Raw genomic sequence first — 24,585 nt, forward strand, 5'->3', positions numbered from 1 at the left:
TTCGCGTATACATTTATTACATCGTCTATATCAGTTCATCAAAAACATATAGATCAACACTTTCATCGGCAGTGACAAACATGCTGTATTTTGGATTGAATGCAATGGTTCTGGGACAAGAGTCCGGAGCGGCAGTAATAGATGCGCACGGTTTGAGGGTCTTGCCGCTGACAGATTCGGAGTGGTTATATATAGCGATTTTACCAGCGTAGTCGGTGCCCAGTGTGAACGAGCCGTCTGGTGTGAAGCACGCGGATCCGGCGTCCATAAACTCTCGCAGAGGGAAAGGTTTAGTTCCAGACAGTTCGAAGAGTTGCGACCCATCAAACGCGTCCAAAATAATTTGCTTTCCAGCAGACGATGCCAGAAGGATGTATTTACCATCATTGGAAAACTCAAGCTTGTTCCACTGGTGGAAGGTAGGATTGACTTTAATAACGAGAAAAGGGCCATTTTTGAGTTCTCTGAGATTATACAGACCGATTTCATAGTTTTCTGGATTACCTAGCGCAAATACCAAGCCGCTTGGGTCGTATGCAATGCAATTCGGTACCAGGCTCGGTACTATGGCTTGCGCTTTAGACGTGCGTAAATCCCACAGCCGTACCGATTCATCGTAAGACGCAGAAATAAAAGTATCATTGAGCGGACTCATTTCCAAATCGCTAACCAGCGCACCATGTCCCGTGAAGTACCGCAGATATTGATTTGTTTCTAGATTCAGGTGCCTGATATCGAAACTCTTCATAGTGGACGAGTACACACATTCGTTTTGAGAGTGTGTGAATTTTGCAGAGTGACAGCCATATTTCTTGGACGCCACGGTGTTTAGAAATCTGCAGTTCATAGCGTCATAGAGATGCATATTATCGTTAGCAGATGCTGTCAACAGGTATCGACCATGGTCATCAAAATTTAATGATGTCACGGGCGCCAGCTCATTATCGCCGGGCTTAAAAGTCTTGACGGGTCGAAAACTCGCAAGATTGTCCTTGTTGATATCTAGAGACATGCTCAAAGGTCTTGAGCACGCACTTGGGTCGGTTCAGTACTTGTTTTGTAGGTTTGTCGTTGATTTGGAAGTGTAAATTTCAATATTTTTCAGACTATACTAACTACTAAGAAAAACTAACTTTATGGAGAGTGTAATGAGGCGACAGCGACACACGCATAAAGAGAGAAGAGTATCCATCGAACAAGAACTGAGTGATGTAATTGATTTGTAGTAAAAAAGAGCCTTCGAATGAATGTTAAACTTTCAAAATCGGCTAACTTGAAGCCAAAAAATAAGGCCAGGAGAGGTGTAAACGACAAATAATTAACTTTTCACGACAGGGAAGGAAGGTCATATATGCGGGTTGTTGAAAGGTAAAATAAATGGGTGGGTATCTCAAATTCAAAATATGTTTAGCAGTTGCGCTGTCATCGGTGTCAGTTTGGTATAAGGTGATAATTGTTTTTCTCGATCTGGACGCCTTTTACTTGGTTGGAAAGACAATTCGAACCCTATTGAGAGAATCCACGCCGTATAAATATTCTGGACCAACTCAATACGTCTCAATCGAAACAGCTTCTGTTTTTTCATAAAGGTTCTCTTTTCAGAAATCTCGTCGCGTGACTGTTAAATAAGTGTCAAATCTCATCGATTCTTACCTAGTGTAACTACGCACGCTACATGATCAATTGCCAAGTTCAGCATCGTTCAACACACAATCCATCACTATTGCCATGACTTCAGTACGTTCTTAGTCGCCCACTTTTTCTCTGCACTGACACACCAAAAAGCGCATCACTAACTTCTCTGGGAGCCTTCCTCCCCTTGCAGGGAAGCTCCGCATTTCACCGTAGCTCAAACAGCTAGCACATCTAGGTTTTGATCTGGCCCTGATATCCATGATACTAGCCGGTTTACGTCGAAATACAGGTCTCGTATTGGCATATGAACACTCAGATCTGAAAAACTATCTGAGACGATATTTGGACTGGGGCGATGCCCTATACAGCAGATTGGCACGATTTGCAGAACGCAGCAAGTGTTTTAGGAAAGAGACGCCTCTAGACGGATTTCTGGACGGTGTTTTCAAGCGGGTCGAGGAATTGGGTCGCGGTCCAGCCAGGTCTGTGCACCAGCAACAAACAGAATATCAGCAAAAACGCTAAGAGTTGTGAGTTTTCCAGTTTTAGAAAAAGCACCTTTTTTAAATCGCTATAACGGACCTATCCACAGGGATATACTTAGGTCCAGTGCGGTCGACGAATTCTGGAGTTTGAAAGCCTCGCTCGCCGGACTCTTTTATAGTTTTTGTCTATTTTCTAAAGATAAGTAAGTAAGTTACCTCTAGCTCCGTTTTCCGACATCTACTACTGCTGATGGGAAGACACTGAGAAAACGAAGTTGTCTAAAAACGATAGCCACCCGAACCAAAATTTAGCGGTACAATGAACTTATCGCTACTAAGCTCCTTGAATCTAGCTATGGATGCCTCTGCTCATACCTCACAAGCTCTACCTTTAAAAGATCTTCCTGTTTTCAAGACCTTGGAAGAACCAAGTTCTCGTAAGGCTGATCCACGATCATGGAACCCACGTTTGAGTGCTGAACGTAAGAGCCAAGCTCTAGTGAGAAAACAGCTGAATCTACCGTCTTTGGCCGCGTATTCAGCGGTCACCGAACAACCGTTCTATTCAAGAGTAGGACCCTACAGGCCGCATTTCAACGAGTTCAAAATGCAGTTAGAGTTGCATGAGAGACAACTAGAGAGGATACGATCGATAGGGTGGGACTCTATCAGGCCGATTGGTATAGAGTTCACTATGAAAGAGCAACAAGAATTTTCCAAACTTGAGGCCAAGCACGCGGAAGAAGAAGAAAAATTGGAGAGTAACCGAGTAACACACAGTGACGGCCACGTTCGCATGAACAGGTTTGAAGGCGAAAATGCTGAACTGCCGACCCACGGCCTTCAGCGTTCGCCTCCTTCTCCTGGTCCTTCCCCTCCTCCTCCAGACATGGACATCGATTTGGACCAAGACGTGCAGGAAGACGAAACGTCCTACGACTACGGGGATGAATTTGCAAGAATTGATGGGGAAGAAGAGCAGGACTCTGACACACAGGTTTCTGGTGTCGTACTTCCTAGTGCAGAGCGCTCAGAGCGAACAGTTCAGCAATTCATAGAGACGTCTCATATTGATAGTCTCGGCCATCCTTACGACGTTGAAAATACTTATAATGGGTACAGCTTCGACGAGTCAGAACCCCATGGCGAAACGCAGCAACCCTCTTTACTCCCACCCATAAGAAACCAAGCCTTAGGTATGACCACGCCAATGTCGGGCGCAACGCCTCTTCGAAATCCAGCCGTCCTTCATCGACGCTCAGAGCGTAGAGTAACCTTTGACTCTAGCGACTGCGAATGATGCCACTCTTTGCAAATCTAATCACTCTTACTACTTATCTAGCTAACCCCGACCCAACCATGTTTGGTAACACTTTTTGAGAAAATCCCAATCTGTCGACCTTCGCATTTTGTAAGTAGATTGCCGGCACCATCCATTTTCCGCAACTGCATCTAGAACCTTTCCAGTTATACGCGCCGACCTTAGACGAGCAATTGGGACAACTGAACTTGCCCTCCAGCTCCTGTTTTCCCTGGAGCTCTTCCTTCATCCAGTTTAGCGGTTCCACAAAATAGTGAGAGCACATATCTTGAGACTGTTGGATATCGACAATTCTTCTGCCACCTGCCGTTCTTCTGATAAAATGCCCTTCAGTCGATTCCTTACTTGGAGGCTCATGCTTAATAAAAGAGGTAGACAATGCAAGACGCTGTCTACATTTCTTGCACCGTATGGCATACACCTCAGCGAGTTCCTCGGGGGTCATTTCTTGCATCCTCTTCTGGTCGTCATTTCTGAATGTGTCTTCTTGAGCCAATATAGTTTCCCCAGTGACATCTTCTTTTACAGAATTGGCCAACTTCCAAACTTTATAGCCTTGGTTGTCATTGTCGACAAGACAGGAACCCATTTCCTCATATATTCTTAGCTGTTCCATGAAATTATCGTTTGGTTGAGCTCCGGGGTGTTTCCGTTTTACAGCATACAGTGCTGACTTTAGATTCAGTCCATAGCGATACATCAAGTATGCAACAACGAAGGTCACAGACCTCGAAACTCCTGCGTGGCAGTGTACAAAAACACCATTCTGCTGTGGTTTTTTCTTGAAGCTCACTTTCTTAGGATTGTATTCTGGCTCATGCGGGAAAAGACAATGGTCCATGAACACATTCGCTTCATTTAAAAATTGTAGAATATCAGTGGTCTCATCATCGTCGATAGGAATGTTTTTGATGGTGTAGTTTTTCCGTATGAGGTATTCTGGAAGCACCTCGAACTTCATCACAGACAGGATGTGTGAAATGTTGTAATCAGCCTTCAAAGGTACATGGTCGATGATAGGCTGGCACGGCCCAACATAGATGTTCCCCAAAATTCTATCTACCCCACTCATCCTCTTTAATGGTTCGATACCGTCTGTTAGTTTTCTCTGTTTCTGTTCTTTTCCTGCTGCAGTTGATGCGATGAGCTCGAGATTTGATGAGGTTGAAAAATTTGGCAGTACCAGGAAGAACAACAGACAAAACGACCAACAAAAGACAATTCAAGAGAAGATCTTTCCATAGCTCATAACATCCACATTGGCTGGAACCTTTGAATCTTTTCAGGCTTTCAGAGAACGGATTTTGAAATCCCAAAAATTCTTGCGTATAGGGTCATAGGTATTCGCTAAAGCCTTGTAAGCACATCTAGCCTTAGCAAAGGTTTCTAGGTCTTGAGAGTAAATGTAAGCAAGCATTTCAAGAGCATATGATGATAAAATTTGCGGTGGCGTTTGTGGAAGCTCAAAAACGTCGGCAACAAAACTCCTTGCAAAAGCTATAATTTCGGGATCAAAAGTATTTTCTAAATACTCCGAATAAAGACCGCGAAGATAGTTCCACGAGCTGATGTTCTGTGGCGCAAGCTCAATTTTAGCCTTTGTGTAATGAAGTTCGGTTGTTATGAGGTCCGCTGGCGGCCGTGACTTGAACTGGGATTTAAGAACGAACATTCGATGACACCAAGCGCTGTTGTTATATACATCGCGCGATATTAGAGCGGACGCGAATGGCAACTCGTGCTCGAATCCTTGAAAGAAGTTCACGCACCAGCGACGGTAGGACCAGACATGGTAATTTTTGGTGTCATCATCGATCATCGATTGTAAAATGGGTAGTTCGCGAAGGAATCCAGGATTTGGATGGATACCCAACAGAGCCTGGCGATAAGACCATATCTGGTAATTCTTAGGGTTATTCAAAGTGAACTCATCGAGCCAATCGAGCTCTGCGTTGAGTTTGGCCTCATCTGTCCCAAATAGCTGTTTGACGATCTGGAAGCGGTAATTCCACATGGTGTAGAACGCCGGAACCAGCTCAATCGTCTCAGCAGTTGCGTGGAGAGCTCTATCGGAGACCTCCTGATTCTTGAAAAGAGCCCTGGCAATGCCCATCACTTGCCGGTACTCGTCGTCATACAGAATTTGGCACAGCCCATCGCTTTGATCATCAGAAATCGGAAGAGGCTCCACATCATCGTAATTGTACCCACCAGTATCGAAAAGGGAAGCGGTTTCAGTCATATCGCAAATGGTGTGTTTCGTATATAGCTTTCACTGGAGTGAGTAGTTTACCAATTTCAAGTTCGTGAGCTAAAGTTCAACAAAAGAAGATAAAAAGTATTGAAATTGAGCTAGATATTCTTTCAATTGACGTCAGGGAGAAGTTAACGGATATCCAAAGCTCGTACTGGTTTTAATTTGACTGATCTACGGGTGTTCTTTACATCCTGGTCTCATCAGCTACACTATAAACCCATACGTGGATATACGTATTATTCATGTCACGTGACTGGACCTCACAATCTGAAGGAAAGGGCATCAAAGTGAAGCAATTGTGAGGTATCTGAAAGGTTTTAGAGGCCGGAAGACCTGATTTGAATACAAATTTCCAGAGAGGCAGAGTGCCCTCGTAAAAAACTGTTTTCAGTTGACGAGTCAGTCCAGTTCTGATTGTTTCTATGATTTCATTTTCCATAATGGATCGCACCAGTCCTCATTTCATCTGCAAAAAAATGGGAGACTTTGAGATGTGTCGTTCTCAGCCAAGCCCTTCCTAGTATTCGTTGCCATCGACCGTTTGGCAGATTATTGTCACTTTGGAATATGCTGTCATCACAATATTGATTCGACTTATTAACCATCTAAGAAACGTTCCTATTATTCAAGGCCATTGAAAACCCCGAGAAGAACTCATTGAAGTTTTCGAGCCTTGCTCAAGTAGATCTCTCGAGAAAGAACTGTTTGAGAAAACATACCCTTGACACGCAGTCCTTCTCAATTGCTGACAGAAGGCTGGGAATAAGTTGCACCCTGCCATTTCTTCCGTATCTAGTGACGCTCTACTCTGGTCTGCACCAAACCACATCTTCAGCCACTTATTTTTGGACCATCAGAATGCACTGACCACAAATTTCCTAGGGTCCCAGATGTGCCTTGGTGAATCTTTGAGATCGCGAACTCGATCCTTCTGAAACTCGAGGCTGTTACGACCCTAGGAAATTCTCGCCAAGAATGCTTTTCCCTTTGATGGGGCTCGAGAATGCTTCTGGACAAAACGTCAGGATCTTCATGATCCGAAACAAACTCAAAATTTGAACCTCAATGACGCAGCAACACATGGGCCGTATGCAGACCCACTTGTCGACCTGAGAAACGACCGGAGGAACAAGTAGATGTCGCCATGGCAAAAAAATATATTAGATCGTACTACCCATCATTTATCCCACAGTCCCACAACTGTGTCACCAACGGGTTATCATCGCACCTGAGGCCTTGTGACAACGTGTATGTGTCGCACGAGTCTGTAATGAGTCGTCCGCGAAGAACTAAAGGGTTAATCCATCCGTAATCCGTTTCATTTACTCTTTGCCAAGACTAGACGTGTAGCTTTTTTGCCTTATCTGAGATTTTCAGACCCATAAGCAGCCGTTGCAACAAGGCTGAACCTCAAAACACACACACACAACATCAAACAGCAAGAAACCTTAAACTGTGTGCCACAACCTAAATGCGTGCATAAAGTAATCCCTTCTGGCTCACGGGGCTGGATCGGTCTACTTAGTTTCAAGAAGATTAGCTGTTTCAGGACTTTCTTGTTTTCTTTGCTCCGTTGGTCTCTGTAGCGACACTGGAATCTTCCCTACTTGCCCAGCACCGCTGTAGGAACCTGGCATGGATGGGACATTCCTCGCCAAACGGAAAGATAAAAGTGACAGTACGGATCTGCACGAAATTGTGGATGCACAGTACAGCAAATGATCATCTTGCTTAACGGCTGCTAGTAGACACCGGGATTAAGCTCAAAGAAAGGTCTTGACACTTGTTTGAACGTATTTTTAACGTAGCTATTCTACACGTCACGTGACCGTATTATTCTATCCCCCAATAGTTTGAAGATTGGCGTGTATATGGAGTTCCTGGTCCTCAAAATAGTGTTATAATACGCCCCTCAGAGTTAAAAAAAACGGTTAACCCTTGTTTATAAACTCACACAGCCTATACTGAGCTACTTTATCGGCCCAGCTTGCAGATAGTTTCTTCGTCTACCGTGATCTCTTGGATTTTATAATACCACCTCATCACCCACTAATCCAACATTGTTACGAAACAGTTGGGAACACACACAAACAGCAACTGCAGCGATTATCGGGACTATCGAGTGCTCCATCTTTCACGCTGAAGTGCGTATCATCTCTCTGGTAGGAATTTTTTATTCTTTGACCAACACATATCGGGTGTTGTGGCAAGAACAAGATCGTTAGCATTCGGAGCCTAAGGAAAAAAGGTTCTTGAGAAACATTGAGTTGCACACTTTTGGCTCATTTTCGCTTCAATTTTGCTACATTCATCGCAGCTGGCGTATATTATAACTGTGACGATCCCTGGACAAGATGCAGCAAGATACTGACATGATGGGAACTGAACTGTTGGAAGATTTTCTGCTGACTGGGACAGGCAACGAAAACGTGAACTATGACCTCGAAAACGAACCTGGGAAGCACCCAGACGACGACTTGTTCACTACGTTCATCAACACGGAAATGTTGCAGCAGCCACCTTCCAACTACACCATCAACTCGCAGAATCAGCCCATGTCTTCGTCGTCGTCGTCAGTGCCCGCACTAGCTACTTCAGATCTTCTAGGGAGCTTCCCAGGTACAAACGAAAAATCTACTAGTCCCTTGGATCCCCTGTCCATTGCAGATCCCTTGGAATCAAGGGATCATATCCACGCTCTTTATGACGCCAACACGTCCGATACCGCTTCGGAGCAGCATCCTAGAAGCTACAGCAGAGGATGCGAGCGTCTAGTGGACCAGACCTTGCAATTCGGTAGGTCCAAGTCCATTCAATCGGCTTATCTCAACCCTACTGACTTTTTGAACATCCCTGAAGACTCCCTGCCTTACAAACTCTCGGTATCTGGTATGCCCTCAACTTCTCGTGTGGAGACTCAGATCAAGTTGGAGCTGGCAATCTCTCCGCCACCTCGCGAGTATGTCGTCCATTTGCCCACCGACTGTATCACCAAGCAAAAATGGTACCTTGAGGACGACATTAGCACGTATCCTCAGGAAATCCAAAATGAGATGCTTTATTTGGAGAGTTTCTTGGTGTGCGCATCGAATGGAAAGCCTACGTACGTCTGCAGCCGCTGCGTGAAACGTGAACAACGCAGAGCCTCTAGACGGAAGTCTGGCTTGTGTGATAATATGCTTTGGTGTAACAACGAAAACAGACGTGCGGTGGTGTTTAACAGCCGGCAAGTTTTTTCTATCAAGGACCAAAACTGCAATAGCCGCTTCAAAATGTTTGATCTTTCGGCAAGAATCGTCTGTTATTGTAGGCACCATAAAGAACCTGAGGGTTTCAAAATTTTGTTCCTGGTTAGAAATGCCCGTCAAGAGGTGCTTGCAAAGAGTGTCACTGGCCCTATCATGATCATGGATAAGAAATCGAATAAGGAGTCGTCTGATGTCGTATCGAAGCATGGTTCCGCAGTTGATTTGACCAATATAACCGACGGATCGCGAAGTGAGCGCAGTGAAGTGCCACACGTCACTTCAACAAGCGATTTGAGTGGTTTGGAAAACTATAAACCGGGAGACGATTTGATTCATTTGGGCGCAAAAGGCGAAAATATGCTTTCTCCCACTTCTATGGGAGGCGATAGCTCAGAGACGCACGCGACTGATCATAACACTGCCGACTTCCCCAGGTTCCGAAGTACACCTGGTTTCTCGGCCTCCAGACACGAGATGGCGACGAGCAACAAACGTAAAAGAACCTCCGTAGAATTGGCACCGTCTAACTTTTACAATCAAGATTTCATCAGGCCTCTACCGGTCTCGAACTTCGCTAAGCCGCCTTCGAAATCTTCATCTACTCATTCGATACCCCAAGTTTTGCAGGAGACAAAACCTACCAGCTCTCTCATGACGGCGACAAATAGCATGCTGCGTGAGATTTCCGATATCGCAAATCATTCTCCTGTGAAATTTCCTTTCATTCAACGTGTCATTCCAGCACAAGGTCCAGTCAAGGGTGGGATAGAAATCACTTTGCTTGGTAGCAACTTCAAACCTGGTATGATTGTCAAATTTGGTGAAAATAAGGCGCTCTCAACCCAATGTTGGTCGGATTCGACGTTGGTAACATATCTTCCACCCTCTTCGAAGGCAGGCGAAGTTTTGGTTTCCGTATTCGAAAAGGAAGAACATGATGCAGATCTGCTCGGAGTGATGTCTAGTAGTAAAGCTATTTTCACTTATGTGGATGATACTGACAGGCAGCTGATCGAACTAGCACTACAAATCGTTGGTTTGAAAATGAATGGAAAGTTAGAAGATGCACGTAACATTGCTAAACGGATTGTTGGCCACGATAGTGGTTCAGACAACAGTTCGCCCAACAACGGCGGAAACAATGGATCTCAAAATCAGTACAAGATGGAATCGACCCAGCTTCTGTACTCAGACGAGAGTCTATTGCTGAGAGTTATCAAGTTACTCAACTCAAGCTCCAATTTGTCCATGTGCGATGAAGAAGGTCAAACTATGTTACACCTTGCATGTTTGAAGGGGTACCATCAGCTGGCCTTAACACTTGTGAGAAAAGGTGCGAGAGTAGATGCTAGAGACTCCTTTGGTTTTTCTCCGCTTCATTTCGCATGTTTGAATGGAGACGCTAAGATCATCAGATTACTAGTGCAATGCAAGGCGAACATTCAAATTGAGGCGATGAATGGTGCTACCCCACGGGATTTATTTGTTGCCAACCATGATACCGACGACGAGAGATACGAGGATTACCTGAACGAGGTGTTGGACATCCTGGATGTCGACAGTGGTGAAGAGCACTCAACAAGTATGGGGAGAAAACTATCTGACAGCAGTTTCCAGTCTTCCGTTTTCGATGCAGGTTCGTTAGCGTCTTTGAACGACAATCTGCAGGTGCATATATCGAAGATGACCGAAGACACGCTTTCTGATGATGACGGAGATATCGAGGACTACGAAGAAGATGGCGACGAAGGTCTGTTGGGCGACGACGAAGAGTCTGTTCAAACCGCCGCCGATGTCAACTCCACACCCCGTGAGCCCTCTCCTGTGTCTGTTGTTAGCGATTCCAGACCACTCGATGAGCAACGCCTTGTTGACAGACCCCCCAGTGGCCATGCCAGTACATCCAACGCCATTACCCACAATTCGACAGAAAACTCTATCTGGAACCGCATGTTGACCGCACTGAATGATGAACTACCTAAATACGATGATCTTTTCCCCAGCCCTGGCAAGGAGAAGCACATTGGAGCATTGCGGAGTAGCACGCCGGAATCAGAGGAGCATATTTTGGGCTTGTCGTCCAGTGCGGTTGAGGATTCCCAAGCGTCATCTGAGGACGAAGAGGATGCATTACAAGCACGTCTCAATCGATTCTTCCAGCAGAGACAGAATTTTCAGAACGACAAAATGCTGCTGTTCTTCTGGTTACCTCTCACCATTATACTGCTGTCTTCTTTCTTGATCTACGAATTCGGTCACGACGGAAACACTGTACACCATTGGTCAGAAGCGTTGTCCGAGTATTTGCGTGAAGGACTTGTCAAAGTCATGTTAGGCAATCAACGCGTCAAAGGCGTATTCAAGGGCTCGTTGAATAGCCTTCAATCCGGCATAATAGAGGGTGCCAGCTAGGTATATATATATACGTATATATATATATATATAGTTCACGATTTATGCATTACTATTGTTAACGAATTTTGCAAAGAATCAACTGAACATTGTACCGTTCGAGAGGTGATCTCAAGTTAACGATGAGCTCGTTATGCTTGGTCTTCAAACCACCATCATCAAAATTTCGTAGTATTTTCGTGACACTTGGATTCGGTAAAATTTTTGGAAAATTATAGTAGCTTGTAATATATAATGAGATGAGATGAGATGAGATGAGATGAGCTCTTAGTCTAACAAGTGGAAGCAAGGACTTTAAGGATGGTCCATAATCAGTTTCGAATTGTGGTAGGTTCGTATGAACACAATATTTTATGTTTGTCGGTAGATTTGTCTTCTGAGACACCTTTTTTCACACCAATATTCCACTTCCAAGCGCATGCGTTGAGTGTGAAATGTGCAGACATATCGAATAGATACTTAGTCTCTGGTTCCAATGACGAGCATATTCGAATTTACGACTTGCAGAAGCGTAAAGAACTGGGGAACTTGATGAGCCATCAGGGCTCGATAACGGCTTTGAAATTCTCCAGAGGTGCCCAGTCAAACGAAAACCAAAGTGAGACAGAAGGTAAGCCTGCTAGAAACAGTAGATGGCTATTGTCTTCATCGGAGGACAACAACTTGGCAGTTTGGAGGGTCAAAGACTGGGAAAATTTTGGAACTTTGAAGGGACACACAGCGCGGATTAACGATTTCGACATTCATCCTTCCAGTAAAATCGCCATCAGTGTGAGCGAAGATCATTCGATTAGACTGTGGAACCTCATGACTCTGAAAAAAGCTGGAGTCTTGAAGCTCAAAAAATATAACCAAAACGGACAATCCGTAAGATGGTGTGGCAATGACGGTGAATTTTTCGCAGTGGCTCTGCTTAACAAGGTTCTGATTTACAAGACTTCCACCGCGAAAGTGCACCGCGAGATAGACACTGGGAGATCCTCAATCATGCACATGGAAGTCGAGAAAATTGATGATCAGGAATACATAGTGGTTGGTCAAGGAAACGGTTCAATCGCCTTGTATGCGACCAAAGAACTTTACGCAGAGGTTGAAAATGAGGATGAAGAAGAGAAGGAAGCTTCAGCACCGGACTTCTGTATGCAAGGGCACAGTATTCGCATCAAGGACTTTAAATTCTACTCAAATGAGTTTGGCCATTACTTGGTTTCCATCAGCTCGGACGGAAAAATAGTCGTCTGGGATATGGCAAGCAAAGAACAAGTTGCTGTGTATGATTGTGGTGAAAGGTTGAACTGTCTTGCCTTGTGTGACGAAACAATTGAGAAATACGAAACTGTGAAGAAAAGAGACGCAGATGAGGTCGACCTCGGTGAGCAGAGTGAACCCGAGGAGGATTCTGAGAATTTGAAGCAAATAATGATGGGTACCACCAAGCCCACCAAGAAGAGAAGAAAGAACAAGAAATCAGGTTCAAAGTCCAAAAAAGTCGAAGTGCAACTAGAATAAACAATTATTATCGTTGAAATTAGCATATAGTGTACATTACGCACGAATCCGTATATCACAGGTAGTTGAATCTATAAAAACTGAAGTTAAGAAAAAGATAGGCCAGTGATTAAAGTTGGGACGACTTGCCAGCAGTCTCTTCGTGTCGATTCAGATCTTCGACCCTCTCGCGAGACGAGCGCAGTGTTTGTGATATAGAGCTTCAGCTCTAGCCCACACAGGTGCCTGGTCTCTATTTGGTAACTGTTCTAGAGAAGGAAGGAGGTCATGAGCGAAGAATTCGGAAGACTCTCTTGGCAGAAGAGATGGCAAGTGATCAATAGATACCACTGAGAGTTTAGGACCACTGGAAGTGGGCACTAAAACCGTTGGCTTGCTGAACACGGTCGCAATCGTATACACAGGAACAGGGTTGTGCACGTTGGTAGTATCAGCAGATACATCAACAATGGTTCTTAGCTTTCTTTTCTTGTCATTCAGTAGCTCGGAGTTAATGAAAGGTGCGATGGGCTTCGACAAATAAATGCAGTTGATGAAAATATCAGCCTGAGCAATCTCTTGGAATGGACCTCCACGCGCCGTTTCCTTCATGTCCCACTTGATAATGTTGCGAGAAGGAATGCCAGCCTTTTGTAGCATATCGACGGCACCAGAACCACATCTTCCAAGAGCACCGATAATCAAGACGGTTGGTTTCTTGGCACCCTTTTTGAAGGCGGATTTCAAGTCTGCGGTGACGTCTTTCACAAGTTCATTTTCGTTAGGGAAAGGAGTGACACCTGGCAAATCCTCGGAGTCAGAATGGGTCTGTTTAAAGGCCCAATCTTTCAAACCGAGAGCTGCACCGGCGAAACCGGCGTAAAAGCCAAAAGCCGCCACTCTTCTGCCCTGGTCATTTTCCAAAAATTCAAGATCGTAAAGAGTTCCATGGCCTCTCTTAAAACGACCTAGGACATCTTTCCAGCCTGCCTGGTTCTTATAGCAGTGGGCAAATTGGATATGTTCATGTACCAATGGGAAAGTGTCCTCTTCGGGAAGCTCTTTCAAGCCAATGATGATGCGATCTTTGGGAGCATTTACCCACGAACCCTTAGGCACAATTATAGCACCGGCCTTTTTGTATTCTTCGATATCGAAAGTCGATTGATCACTTTCTTCAACGTAAATTTTGAAGCCTTGAGATAAAAGCTTCTCCACAGTGTTTGGCGTCAAAGCCGCACGGGCTTCTTGATCTTTAGTCTCGGCTCTAAGGTGTAGGATAACAGGGGCCATATTAACGATTTTAGCTGCAATTTCTTGAGAGAAAACGGATGTTGACTTCACAATTGTTGATCTAACAAAGATGAGAATTTCGAAAGCGGCTTACAATTCAAGGAATTCCTTCTCTTTTTATACCAGATGTTGGTTGAATGCTGGTTTAGCGATGATCTTAAAAGGTCTCCAGAGAGTCATCAAGGTAAGGCTTTTTCGAAGTAGTTAAGCTTTCAAAAGAAACTGTAATTCCGCAGGAATTGTCTTCGAGATTTTTCCGGTGGGAAATTCGACAAAGGATGAGGGCATGTGACTGGGCGTCACAAAATTAGTAGAATGACAAAGTTGTTGGGCGGTGAGTCAACGAAGAGCAACGAAGAGCAACGAAGAGCAACGAACACATTTGAACATTATATCGTGGGTGATTCATGGACACGCATGTCTCGATTCATACCTGTCCATGTTTGGAGTGCTTTTCGTATTATTCTGTTGAGATTGCGAAGAGAACGGGTCTCGTAGAAGTCAGAGATTATTCCGATTGTAGCTATGAGATCTTTGTAATTCGACAATGGAGACCAGAACAACTTTTTAAAATGAAAGGTTTTTTGAGAAACGTTGGAGAAAGATCGTTTGACATGTTTGCATTGTGTGTCTTTATCCTTATAACCGGGAAATTCATGGTCTATGTTTCGGTGAAAAAAAGCTTCTGTAGGTGAACAACACGGCGGTAGATCAAAGCCTAGTTGCTTTTTAGCAGGTGCTGGGGGTAGATGATTTGCAATGGGACAATTGGATGAAACTGACTTAACTTCGATATGATGAATAAATTCAAACGATCGTGGGAAGCCGTTCAATCTGGCCTCAGCAGCAAGTAGCCACGGTTAAGATGTCTCAAACCTAAGCTCCACAGCCGTACCAGAACTGTCCGATAGGCTCACATGACGAAAGTACGATTATCCGTTTTCATTTGAACGATTTGCGGCCGAACAACTCGTAAATAGCTCAGAGAAAAGAGGCAATCGCCTTGTACACCGTTTCCAAGCACATGGAGAGGCTCAGGAAGCTGATATAACTCTTGTGGTTGCCTCGGCGGCTAATTAGTTGTTTGATTTCAAGGTTGTTGATATACAGAAGAGATGCGAAACGTATCTTGTGAGTAGTTCAAATTAAATTTGTACTCGAGTACAATCTATAATCATCTTGTACGTGTCTTTTGAGTCACGTGGGTTTTCAATATTCTGATATCATTTTATACGCATATAGCTTTGTGATGTTCATAATGCCTATAACGCTTACAACGTAACCTAGCCTAGCTCATCGTTAGAAGTTAAACAGTCCCCCCGCATCTTTCTCCCTATTCTTCTTATCCTCTCCTCGTGTATCATCTGTTGCTTCTACCTACATCAGCAATGTCTCGCGGTGAAACACCATCGCAGCATAATTCTACGCTCGCGGTCTCACCTGTGGTTGGAAACCGAAATCTTCAAATGCAGCATCAATCTCAACAAAGAAACGACCCAACCTTGCATAATCAGGGAACTTTAGGAAATCAAGGAAGTTCAGCCACCCAGACGCTTCCAGGAAATCAGGGAAGTCGAAATTTGAGTCATAGCCATAGAACTCAGACACCTCATCATTCGGTCACTTACAGTCCATTGGTTCAAAAAATACAAAATAATGCATCACTAGCATCCCTAGCCACACCAGCACCAGCTCAAAATCATGGCGGTTCAACAGCGGGTCTGTTGGCGTCGATGACGAAAAGCGGGCTTTTCGGACCGGCAATGCCATCCACGTTGAGGAAAGTAAGTGCAACATTAGATCCCGGCAGGACCCGGGGCGTTGGTCAAGAAGATAAAATGAACATGGATGATTTGCTGGATTCTAACCAAATTGTCGATTCCATCGATGTGACACAGCTACCTGCAGCGGAAAAACTGCGGCTATGGCGTCACGATTCACTCATGCAACACCAGTATCGCACCGCTGAGTACATCGGTGACAAAGTATACGCTATGACTGGAGACCCGAATGACGCCTTTTGGCTGGCCCAAGTATATTATAACAGCGGATCGTACGTTCGGGCCGTGGAATTGCTAACCCGGAACAACCTTGATGCCTCCAGTGTCATGTGTAGGTATCTCACAGCGCTGTGTCTTGTGCAATTGAAAAAACATGAGGAGGCCCTGGATATCGTGGGAGAGACCAATCCATTCCAGGACCCGCTAAGCAATCGTGTGAAGAATCAGGACGGAGGCATCAAGTTGGAATCTTCAATGTGTTTTTTGCGCGGCAAGATATTTGCGGCTCTCAACAACTTTGAAAGAGCCAAAGAGTGTCTCAAGGAAGCTCTCCAAGTTGATGTCAAAAATTTTGAAGCTTTTGATGAACTCATTTCCAAAAACTTGTTAACCCCAAATGAAGAATGGATGTTTGTGGCCTCATTAGATTTTACAGAGCTCGGGGACAACGACGAGTTTATCAAATCACTGTATATCTCTCGGCTTTCGAAACATCTCAACCTGGATCAAGTCCGCAAAGCCCAAGACTTTTTAATCGACGAGTACAAACTCGAAAACAACACTGACATAATCCACAGTCACGTCGATATGTTATTCACCCAATGCAAATTCTCTAAATGCCTAAAGCTTTGTGAGGAAGCTCTTGAGCACGACGAATATTCATTTACCATCCTGCCCACCTACATCTCGTGTCTATACGAACTGGGAGGAAAGAATAAACTATTTTTGATATCTCACAAACTGGCAGAGAATTTCCCCAAGCATCCCATAACCTGGTTCGGAGTCGGCGCATATTATATGTGTACCAATAAAATCTCTGAAGCCAGAAAATATTTCTCAAAGGCTTCGATTTTAGATCCTACTTTCAGTCAAGCCTGGATCGGCTTCGCACATACCTACGCTGTAGAGGGAGAGCACGAGCAGGCCATCTCTGCGTACTCCACTGCATCTAGGTTTTTCCCTGGCACACATCTACCGAACCTATTCTTGGGAATGCAGTATCTACTCATGGGTACACTCCAGCTTGCGGAAGAGTACTTTATTTTGGCCTATGACGTTTGCCCCTATGATCCTCTTCTTTTGAATGAAATGGGTGTTCTGTACTTCAAGAAAAACGATTTCGTGAAGGCCAAGAAGTATCTGAAAAAAGCATGGGAAGCTATTAAGGCACTAGACTCTGAATCAAAATCGTGGGTCTCGATTCATACCAACTTGGCTCATTCATACCGCAAACTAGGCGAAAATGAAAGGGCGGTGAAATGCTTTAAACTCGTCTTGGAAACCGCAGGTAAAGATACTGATACTCTATGCGCTTTAGGATATGTCTACCTTCGCATGAATCGAATAGGAAAAGCCATTGATTCGTTGCATGGTTCCCTCGCACTGTGTCCGTCAAATCAAACTGCACAAGAACTTTTGAAACAAGCGTTGGAAGTGAATTTGTTGACTGCATTGGATGATAACCATCCGCTTATGGTCAGTTCTCAAATTCGACAACAAAGCTCTAGTCTTGAGAATCGGAAGCGGACTGCTAATAAACTAGACGCCCATGCCATGGCTAAACGCTTGAAACATGGACAAAACTCATCCGATGACGAGCTTTACGATGGTGACTCGATGGAGCTCGAGTATACTTCAATGCAATAACGTAAATAATTAATCTCCATAGACGTTTGGCATAATACTTTTTGACATTGCAAATGACCTTCTCTCTAGCCTGACAATCAATCATTCAGATCTTTCTTTTTCTTATTTTTAGACGAAAGCCTTTTGGGCGCTCGCTTCTCTTCGGCAGGCGAGTGATGATCTTTAGAACTTGACGCTTTAAATTTTGTTTTCTTCCCAGTTTCGTTCGATGAAGCTTGAGGAGTTTTTGAATCACCATGATTCCGTGCTCGATGGCGAGAAGATTTATCCACATGCTCAGGGGACTCCGACTTGACTGATTTCTTGGATTGTTTGACTTTTACCTTAGTAGATACGCTTTCGGACTCTGTTTTAGCCCCAACTTCTCCGTCAACATGCCGATGATTAATTTCAAGCTTCGATGCCGTTTTGGGCCCTTTTGTAGGGCCCTTTTTGCCTTTTGTCTTGGTGCCCTTCTTTACATCAGGTTTGGGCCGTGGTTCGGGTGCTAATTCTTCCATTGAGAAGTTGAAAAGAAATGACTCATCTCTTGCGATCGACTCATAAGTCAGACGGTCTTGATCCATTCTAGATGGTGTATGCTTGCTCTTCTTTTTGTTCGTGATTTGCTTCTTCTTCTTGTTAGCGCCTTTCATCTCAGTGTCAAATTCCTGAACTGAAGAAGCTTCTACATGCAGTTCGAAGCGTTCATCTTTGACTATAAGGCTGATAAGGTCCTCCAACGAGTCATCTATATCTTCGTAGACTGCTGATTTACTCTGTTTCCCCTTTGATTTTGGCCTCTTCTTGCGACGTTGGTTCTTGGTGCTTATTGATTCATTACCGTTCACCGAAAACAAGCCATCCTCAGCCAACCATTTGCGCTGCACCTTATCTAATTCGTTGATGCTAATTTGCAGTTCATCCTCCAGTAGGAAATCAATCAGGAGCCAGTCATCCATCTCTGGTTCGGGGGTCTGAACTGACTTTCATGTGCAAGAAATGCTGATGGGTCAATCTTAGCAGTATTAATTGGGTATTGCATCTTATCGACACGAAGACTGAGAGTGCATAATTTCCACCCTAGAATCGGAATCTTGACACTGGTATATACATCGGATAGCATTGAGAATCACGACTAAGTTTCCTGTTACAACAAGCTTACTTTAAGAGGTTTTTGTTCGCAAAGAACTTCTATATATGTATGAGTCTTGTCAATCTGTGTGTCCGCATGGATTAGCTGCCGATCTTCTCACGAATAGCAGCATTAACTTGGTCGTAGACCTGTTCAACACTGTGGTCACAACTGACACTGACCACTTTGTCCTGTTGTTCGAAATGCTTCACTACGGGCATACTTGTGTCGATAAACGTGGCAAATCTTTTCTTGATGGACTCGACATTGTCGTCGGTTCTACCACTGGTTTTCCCACGCTCTAGCAAACGCTGAAGCATAACCTTTTCCGGACAATCGAAGAAAAGCGTAAACTTACTGGGCACGATCTGTTCTTCGAAAGTAATTGCTTGGTCCATTTTTCTGGGAAATCCGTCCACGAGAAACTTTTTGTTGCCCTTATCAAAGTTTTCTTGGATTGCCTGCTTGAGAAGTGCAACAGTGACTTCTTGGGGCACAATCAAGCCCTCCTTGATGTAATGTTTGATCAACTCACCGTACTTGGAGCCCTCACGTTTTTGTTCTGCACGTAACAGATCGCCGGCCGATAGATGCACAAAGTGATGGTCACGTACCAAATTGGCACACTGGGTGCCCTTTCCAGCACCTGGACCACCCAACACGAAAATCACAGAGACATCTTTTTCCGAAAAGGCAGGTGAACCGGTCTTACTTTCATTCTCACTGTCTAACTTTTCAGTGACTTTGTCCTTTTCAACAAACTCAACGGGCCCATTTTTTTGGTACGAGATTGAAACAAGAGTAGAACCCACGGCTAAGGCTCCTAAAAGTGCCAGAATCTTGCCTCGGTTGCCGCTTGGTTTCGGAGCCGCTTCTGAACCAGTTTTCGAGGAATAAAACCGTCCAGCAGGACGCAATCCTAGAGAAGCAAACCTCTGCTTTGGAATATTGCCCACTGTACGTCTCGAGACAGCTCTGATCATCAAGCAAAGATGATAATTGACGACTCCCGGGAGTGCTTTAGATACAGTAAACTCGAAGAGATCGTAAGATCATAGATATTTAAAATATGTCAGGTACTCGAGTACAGCGTGAATGAAATTCCGTCCCTGAGGGAAACCCGACGACACACTACCGTTTTATACTCGAAGCAATGGAACAACCATTGTCAAGGACTTAATAACATCCCGGGTTCACTTTTTACTATCTACCCGCTTTCTTACCCCTACAAGATTTTCCTCAACGTAAATTAGTGCATTTTAAGTCTTCCTGGATGACAGGTCAGCGACAATCAACAGAACAGCTTTGTCGATAAGATTGTGGGTTCCTCGACAAAAATAGAAAGTATTCTTTTGCATAGTTATTTCGTTTCGGCGCTTCTTTATCACTGGTGAACATTGATCATAGCTGCTATAAATGAAATTAAGCCTTTGACATTGTATATTTTCGTGTGCACCAGGTTCAAATGAGTGTCTTGAGGCCTTTTGAAAGGAAGACCCATCGGCAATAACAGCAGTCCAGTTTTGAAGCAATTGCGCTCAACCGGCTGGTGCTCTCACGCTGAAAAAAGGAAATGACAGTTCTTTCAAACAAACAACTGTAATCCTCAACTGTGGTCGGCTAAAAATTTGCCCTCCAGTCTTGTACATTGAGATTCACGATACGGAGTTACACGAGACTCAAATTGGTTCCTTTAGTAAACAGAGTGGAGTAACACGGGAGTTTTTATGGCACAGGAATTATCATTCGCGTAACATAACCTAATCTCACATTGAATAGTCCGACATCACCCAGTAACTTTCTTATTTCAAGTTGCCGACAAGCAGCGGAGATTTGCACCTAAAACGCCTGGGTTAACTAAAATCCGCCAGCCTGGCATCATTGTAGCGCAAATATTGCCCGTTGATTCCTTCAGGTACGCCTTTCAGCGCAAGATTAGCATAAACGGATGCAGGAATACTGACGTTCAAAAGCTCGCCCTTTTCGTGCAGATCTGTGAATCTTTTCAGCGACTCCGGCGTCATGCTTGCGGGTCCAAATGTGTTACGAATATCACTTTGCATTTGAGTGTCTACAACACCGGGAGCCACCGCGACTGCCCTGACGTTTGATTCTTCTGACGCTAGCGACATAGCAAAATGATTGAGAGCAGCCTTGGATGCGCCGTAGGCACCCCATGCATACTGTTAGTGTGCGTTAGTACAAGGTTTGGTGAAAGTGGAAATTTTGGAAAGCGTTCACATACGTAGGGCTTGACGCTAGCACCGGAACTGACAAAGATTACGTCTCCATGCTTGGAGCTTCTGAGTCGTGGTAACAACTGCGTTACAAGCGATACCACACTAAAAAAGTTAACATCGAAAAGCTGTTTCCATTGGGCGACGTCCGCTTCCTTCACGCTCTGCACAGGCGACAAGACACCGGCATTGGCTATCACGACATCTACAGCAGGCACCTTAGATTCAAGAAACTGGCTTACTGCTTTCTCCTCTGTGACGTCAGCAGACAGGTATTCAAATCTTGGACCAAATTCCATTTGCATTTCCCTTAACTCGTCCAAAGATCGGGCGATGCCGATCACTTTGACATCTGCGTCACCACTGAGTAATTTTTCAACAATAGCTCTTCCAATGCCCTTTGAAGCTCCCGTTACAAGTACTGTTTTGGACATGGTCCTTAAACTGTCCGAGGTTTCTTGTTAGACGACGACAGTTCAATGATTCGAGTAGCGAGAGAGCAGAAGACGTAGTAGCTTACAATGGATGATTAGATTCGCGAGTCCTAACTAGGCACGAGTACAATCGAGAAATATGGTCAAAACTTATGCGAAACTGGTATAGACCTCTCATTGAGCTCCAAGAAATCGGTAGCCAGGAACTATGTAGAGATAATCTGATTGTGGTGCTTCTCTCGCCATCCTCGACAGATGTTCTTTTCGAATCGTTGACTATGAGGTTTATTTGAGTGAAACGAATATGACAGAGACATACCGGTTCAACTCAAAGACATGAAGCTTGTATATCTTTGAGACAAATGTCAGGTGGGAGCGTAACTCAGTGTCTCTATCGCGGAAAATAACCCTCAGCATGCTAGACACTGGTGAAACGAAGGTAAAGGTTTCTCCACGTGATATGGAGTCAGCGACGCATAAACAAATCACCTTCGAAAGGACTTTTGAGGGAAACAGGTCGTGTAATTTCATGCGAGGAATTCATAAGTTGCATGGACGTCACTCAAACCTCTCGCTTTCCCTTCAGGCTTGCAACTACGTTTTTCAGTAATTAACGCATTGATTAAAAACTTGAATACACATTATACATCACCACGAAACAGGGCAAACATGCGTCAAACAGACCGAAGAACACTCTGAATTATGAGAACCGTCAAAAGACGGTCAAATTCGACCACCACTGCCTCCGAATATCTGATATCTTAGAGTTTATATTCGACCCATGTTATGTTATTTTGTACGTTGTGGTGAGTACTGTAAATTATCACTTGATATACAAAGTGTAATCGGGTACCACATTATCAGCTAACAAACACTCTTTAAAACCATCCATCAAACAAGTCACAGCGGCGCTTACTAGAGCGTTAGCAATGGATAAAGCCAACCCCGAGTGGGCGAAGGACATTCCGTGCAAAAACATTACAATCTACGGGTTTTGCAAGTACGAAAATGACGGGTGCATCTTTAATCACGGCAATGAATCCAGCAGCAGTGTAAGCAGTCGACCGGTGCTGAATAGCAGTTTGAGCAGTAAGTTCAATGCCAAGACGGCCCCGTCCTTTACACCTTCCAAGGCTCTGAATGTTAAAAATACCTCTTCAACTGCCATCAAAGCTGAAAAAGTGGCCAAGGCGCTGCAGTCCGTGGCAGACCAACAACCGTCGGTTTCGTCGCCGCTGGCCAGCCATTCTGCTCCCTTTTCATCATCGTTCAATCCATATGCGGCCAATTTCACACCAGTGGGATCTGCCGGCGCAGCTGAGACATCCTCATCACCACCGTCAGCGCCGTCAGCACCGTCAGCTGGACACACAGGCTTCAACCCTTACTCCGTGTCTGGCGGACTTCTGGCGTCCGCTGACGAACTCAATCCCTTACACCCTTCTTCAGGTTTCGCGACAGGTTCCCCTGGGCCCTTTACACAGGAATCCAGCAACAGACACGCGAATTTCCCCACCATATATCCCCCCAGTCATTCCATTCTGCAATATCATCTGTATGCTCCAGACCCAGCATTGCATCTCAAACTGCCGCTTAAAGCAAATGAGAGATCGCCTGAAATGCTTTTTATCCCAAACGACATACGTGAAGAACTATTAAAGAAAAATCAAGCAGCCCTTCAAGTCTTCCCCTCTGGTGGAAACTTGCCTGAGATTGTTGGCGACTATTTTGGCCTGGTGCCTTTAGAATTTCATAATAGGGTAACCAACAAGGACAGATATCAAGGGCATCAAAACTCTCTTTATAAAGTGTTTTCGAATTTTGACGGCAAGATTTACATCATGCGTCGAATCCATGACGTTAAAATCACCGAAACTGCACAAATCTCACAGCCTTTCCAAAGATGGAAGAAACTTGTCAACCCGGGCGTGGTAGAGGTTCGCGATGTTTTCATAACGCGCGCCTTCAACGATGCATCATTGTGCGTTGTGCATGACTATTTCCCACAATCTAACTCACTTTACGAGACTCATTTCGTTAGTTATAACCCGGTACCAATATCTCTGGATTTGCTGTGGTCATACTTGGTGCAGCTTTGCAGTGCCTTGCAGGCTGCGCACTCGTCAAATCTCGCCTTTAACAACATCTGCCTTGACAAAGTAATAGTCACAGGCCATCCAGGGCGTATCAAAATTGGGGACTCTTGTTTGCACGAGGTCTTACATTTTCAGGAAGATATCGACGTCACACAGCAACAACAAAAAGATTTCGTAGACATGGGATTGTTGCTGCGAGATCTGAGCGCCAAAATAATTGGATCCGGTCAGGATGTGAACGATGTCGAAACCCTAGCTGTCGATGATCAATTCCGCTTGGTGTTGCAATACCTGCTGGACTCAAGTAACGCGGAGCCCAAGTCGCTAGAAAAGCTGCTTCCGATGTTTGCAAGCAAAATTCTACCGGTGACAAGTGCTCTTCAAAGTTACGTGGAATACACAGAGTCCATACTGGCACGCGAACTAGAAAACGCACGCCTCTTCAGACTAATGTGTAAGCTGAGTTTTATCTTTGGCCGCACAGAATCTCGCATCGATATCAACTGGTCAGAGGCCGGAGAGAGATTTCCTATAGTTCTTTTTTACGACTACGTTTTCCATCAAACGAACGAGTCAGGGAAACCGGTGATGGATCTCACCCATGTTCTTCGATGTCTCAACAGGCTTGATGCTGGAACCAGCGAGAAGATCATGCTTGTGACCCCAGACGAGATGAATTGCATTATAATCAGCTATAAGGAGCTCAAAGATCTAATAGACTCCACGTTTCGAGCAATGTCACAATGAGTACCATCTTGGAATGAGAAGGCTAGATGGGTATGACCGTGGCACGTGACACGGGCAGATTACATTTGTATTTAGGTTATGCCGTTCAACAAAAATAGACGAACTTCCTAGATCAAAAACGAAGATAAACCTTTCAGACTAGTGTCTTTCTACCGACCAAGTGGACGGGCT

General features: G+C 44.5%; 13 protein-coding genes across 13 annotated transcripts; 6 read left to right on the top strand and 7 right to left on the bottom strand.

The window, feature by feature from the left end:
• Window positions 1–25: 25 nt before the first annotated feature.
• SWD2 (LALA0S04e10000g1_1) lies at window positions 26–1,012 on the bottom strand (the record flags this gene model as incomplete). The annotated part of the gene is made up of 1 exon (XM_022773018.1): window positions 26–1,012. One exon carries the CDS (start codon window positions 1,010–1,012, stop codon window positions 26–28), a length of 987 nt encoding a protein of 328 aa, XP_022628425.1.
• Window positions 1,013–1,728: 716 nt separating this feature from the next.
• Window positions 1,729–2,160, top strand: MCO12 (LALA0S04e10022g1_1; the record flags this gene model as incomplete). The annotated part of the gene is made up of 2 exons (XM_022773019.1): window positions 1,729–1,737; window positions 1,849–2,160. The coding sequence occupies 2 exons, from the start codon at window positions 1,729–1,731 to the stop codon at window positions 2,158–2,160; spliced, it is 321 nt and encodes a 106-aa protein (XP_022628426.1).
• Window positions 2,161–2,439: 279 nt separating this feature from the next.
• Window positions 2,440–3,420, top strand: MND2 (LALA0S04e10044g1_1; the record flags this gene model as incomplete). Its single annotated transcript, XM_022773020.1, has 1 exon — window positions 2,440–3,420. One exon carries the CDS (start codon window positions 2,440–2,442, stop codon window positions 3,418–3,420), a length of 981 nt encoding a protein of 326 aa, XP_022628427.1.
• Window positions 3,421–3,454: 34 nt separating this feature from the next.
• On the bottom strand, window positions 3,455–4,513 carry YVH1 (LALA0S04e10066g1_1; the record flags this gene model as incomplete). Its single annotated transcript, XM_022773022.1, has 1 exon — window positions 3,455–4,513. The coding sequence occupies one exon, from the start codon at window positions 4,511–4,513 to the stop codon at window positions 3,455–3,457; it is 1,059 nt and encodes a 352-aa protein (XP_022628428.1).
• A 210-nt stretch (window positions 4,514–4,723) lies between these two features.
• Window positions 4,724–5,683, bottom strand: RAM2 (LALA0S04e10088g1_1; the record flags this gene model as incomplete). Its single annotated transcript, XM_022773023.1, has 1 exon — window positions 4,724–5,683. The coding sequence occupies one exon, from the start codon at window positions 5,681–5,683 to the stop codon at window positions 4,724–4,726; it is 960 nt and encodes a 319-aa protein (XP_022628429.1).
• A 2,369-nt stretch (window positions 5,684–8,052) lies between these two features.
• On the top strand, window positions 8,053–11,358 carry SPT23 (LALA0S04e10110g1_1; the record flags this gene model as incomplete). The annotated part of the gene is made up of 1 exon (XM_022773024.1): window positions 8,053–11,358. The coding sequence occupies one exon, from the start codon at window positions 8,053–8,055 to the stop codon at window positions 11,356–11,358; it is 3,306 nt and encodes a 1,101-aa protein (XP_022628430.1).
• A 300-nt stretch (window positions 11,359–11,658) lies between these two features.
• MAK11 (LALA0S04e10132g1_1) lies at window positions 11,659–12,867 on the top strand (the record flags this gene model as incomplete). Its single annotated transcript, XM_022773025.1, has 1 exon — window positions 11,659–12,867. One exon carries the CDS (start codon window positions 11,659–11,661, stop codon window positions 12,865–12,867), a length of 1,209 nt encoding a protein of 402 aa, XP_022628431.1.
• Window positions 12,868–13,017: 150 nt separating this feature from the next.
• LYS1 (LALA0S04e10154g1_1) lies at window positions 13,018–14,139 on the bottom strand (the record flags this gene model as incomplete). The annotated part of the gene is made up of 1 exon (XM_022773026.1): window positions 13,018–14,139. The coding sequence occupies one exon, from the start codon at window positions 14,137–14,139 to the stop codon at window positions 13,018–13,020; it is 1,122 nt and encodes a 373-aa protein (XP_022628432.1).
• A 1,388-nt stretch (window positions 14,140–15,527) lies between these two features.
• Window positions 15,528–17,786, top strand: CDC16 (LALA0S04e10176g1_1; the record flags this gene model as incomplete). Its single annotated transcript, XM_022773027.1, has 1 exon — window positions 15,528–17,786. The coding sequence occupies one exon, from the start codon at window positions 15,528–15,530 to the stop codon at window positions 17,784–17,786; it is 2,259 nt and encodes a 752-aa protein (XP_022628433.1).
• Window positions 17,787–17,863: 77 nt separating this feature from the next.
• On the bottom strand, window positions 17,864–18,727 carry LALA0_S04e10198g (LALA0S04e10198g1_1; the record flags this gene model as incomplete). The annotated part of the gene is made up of 1 exon (XM_022773028.1): window positions 17,864–18,727. The coding sequence occupies one exon, from the start codon at window positions 18,725–18,727 to the stop codon at window positions 17,864–17,866; it is 864 nt and encodes a 287-aa protein (XP_022628434.1).
• Window positions 18,728–19,001: 274 nt separating this feature from the next.
• Window positions 19,002–19,883, bottom strand: LALA0_S04e10220g (LALA0S04e10220g1_1; the record flags this gene model as incomplete). The annotated part of the gene is made up of 1 exon (XM_022773029.1): window positions 19,002–19,883. One exon carries the CDS (start codon window positions 19,881–19,883, stop codon window positions 19,002–19,004), a length of 882 nt encoding a protein of 293 aa, XP_022628435.1.
• Window positions 19,884–20,753: 870 nt separating this feature from the next.
• On the bottom strand, window positions 20,754–21,571 carry NRE1 (LALA0S04e10242g1_1; the record flags this gene model as incomplete). The annotated part of the gene is made up of 2 exons (XM_022773030.1): window positions 20,754–21,083; window positions 21,146–21,571. The coding sequence occupies 2 exons, from the start codon at window positions 21,569–21,571 to the stop codon at window positions 20,754–20,756; spliced, it is 756 nt and encodes a 251-aa protein (XP_022628436.1).
• Window positions 21,572–22,500: 929 nt separating this feature from the next.
• Window positions 22,501–24,414, top strand: PAN3 (LALA0S04e10264g1_1; the record flags this gene model as incomplete). The annotated part of the gene is made up of 1 exon (XM_022773031.1): window positions 22,501–24,414. One exon carries the CDS (start codon window positions 22,501–22,503, stop codon window positions 24,412–24,414), a length of 1,914 nt encoding a protein of 637 aa, XP_022628437.1.
• Between the last annotated feature and the right edge of the window lie 171 nt (window positions 24,415–24,585).

Source organism: Lachancea lanzarotensis, scaffold LALA0S04 (genome assembly GCF_000938715.1).
Source record: "Lachancea lanzarotensis genome assembly LALA0, scaffold LALA0S04, whole genome shotgun sequence".
NCBI lineage: Eukaryota > Fungi > Ascomycota > Saccharomycetes > Saccharomycetales > Saccharomycetaceae > Lachancea > Lachancea lanzarotensis.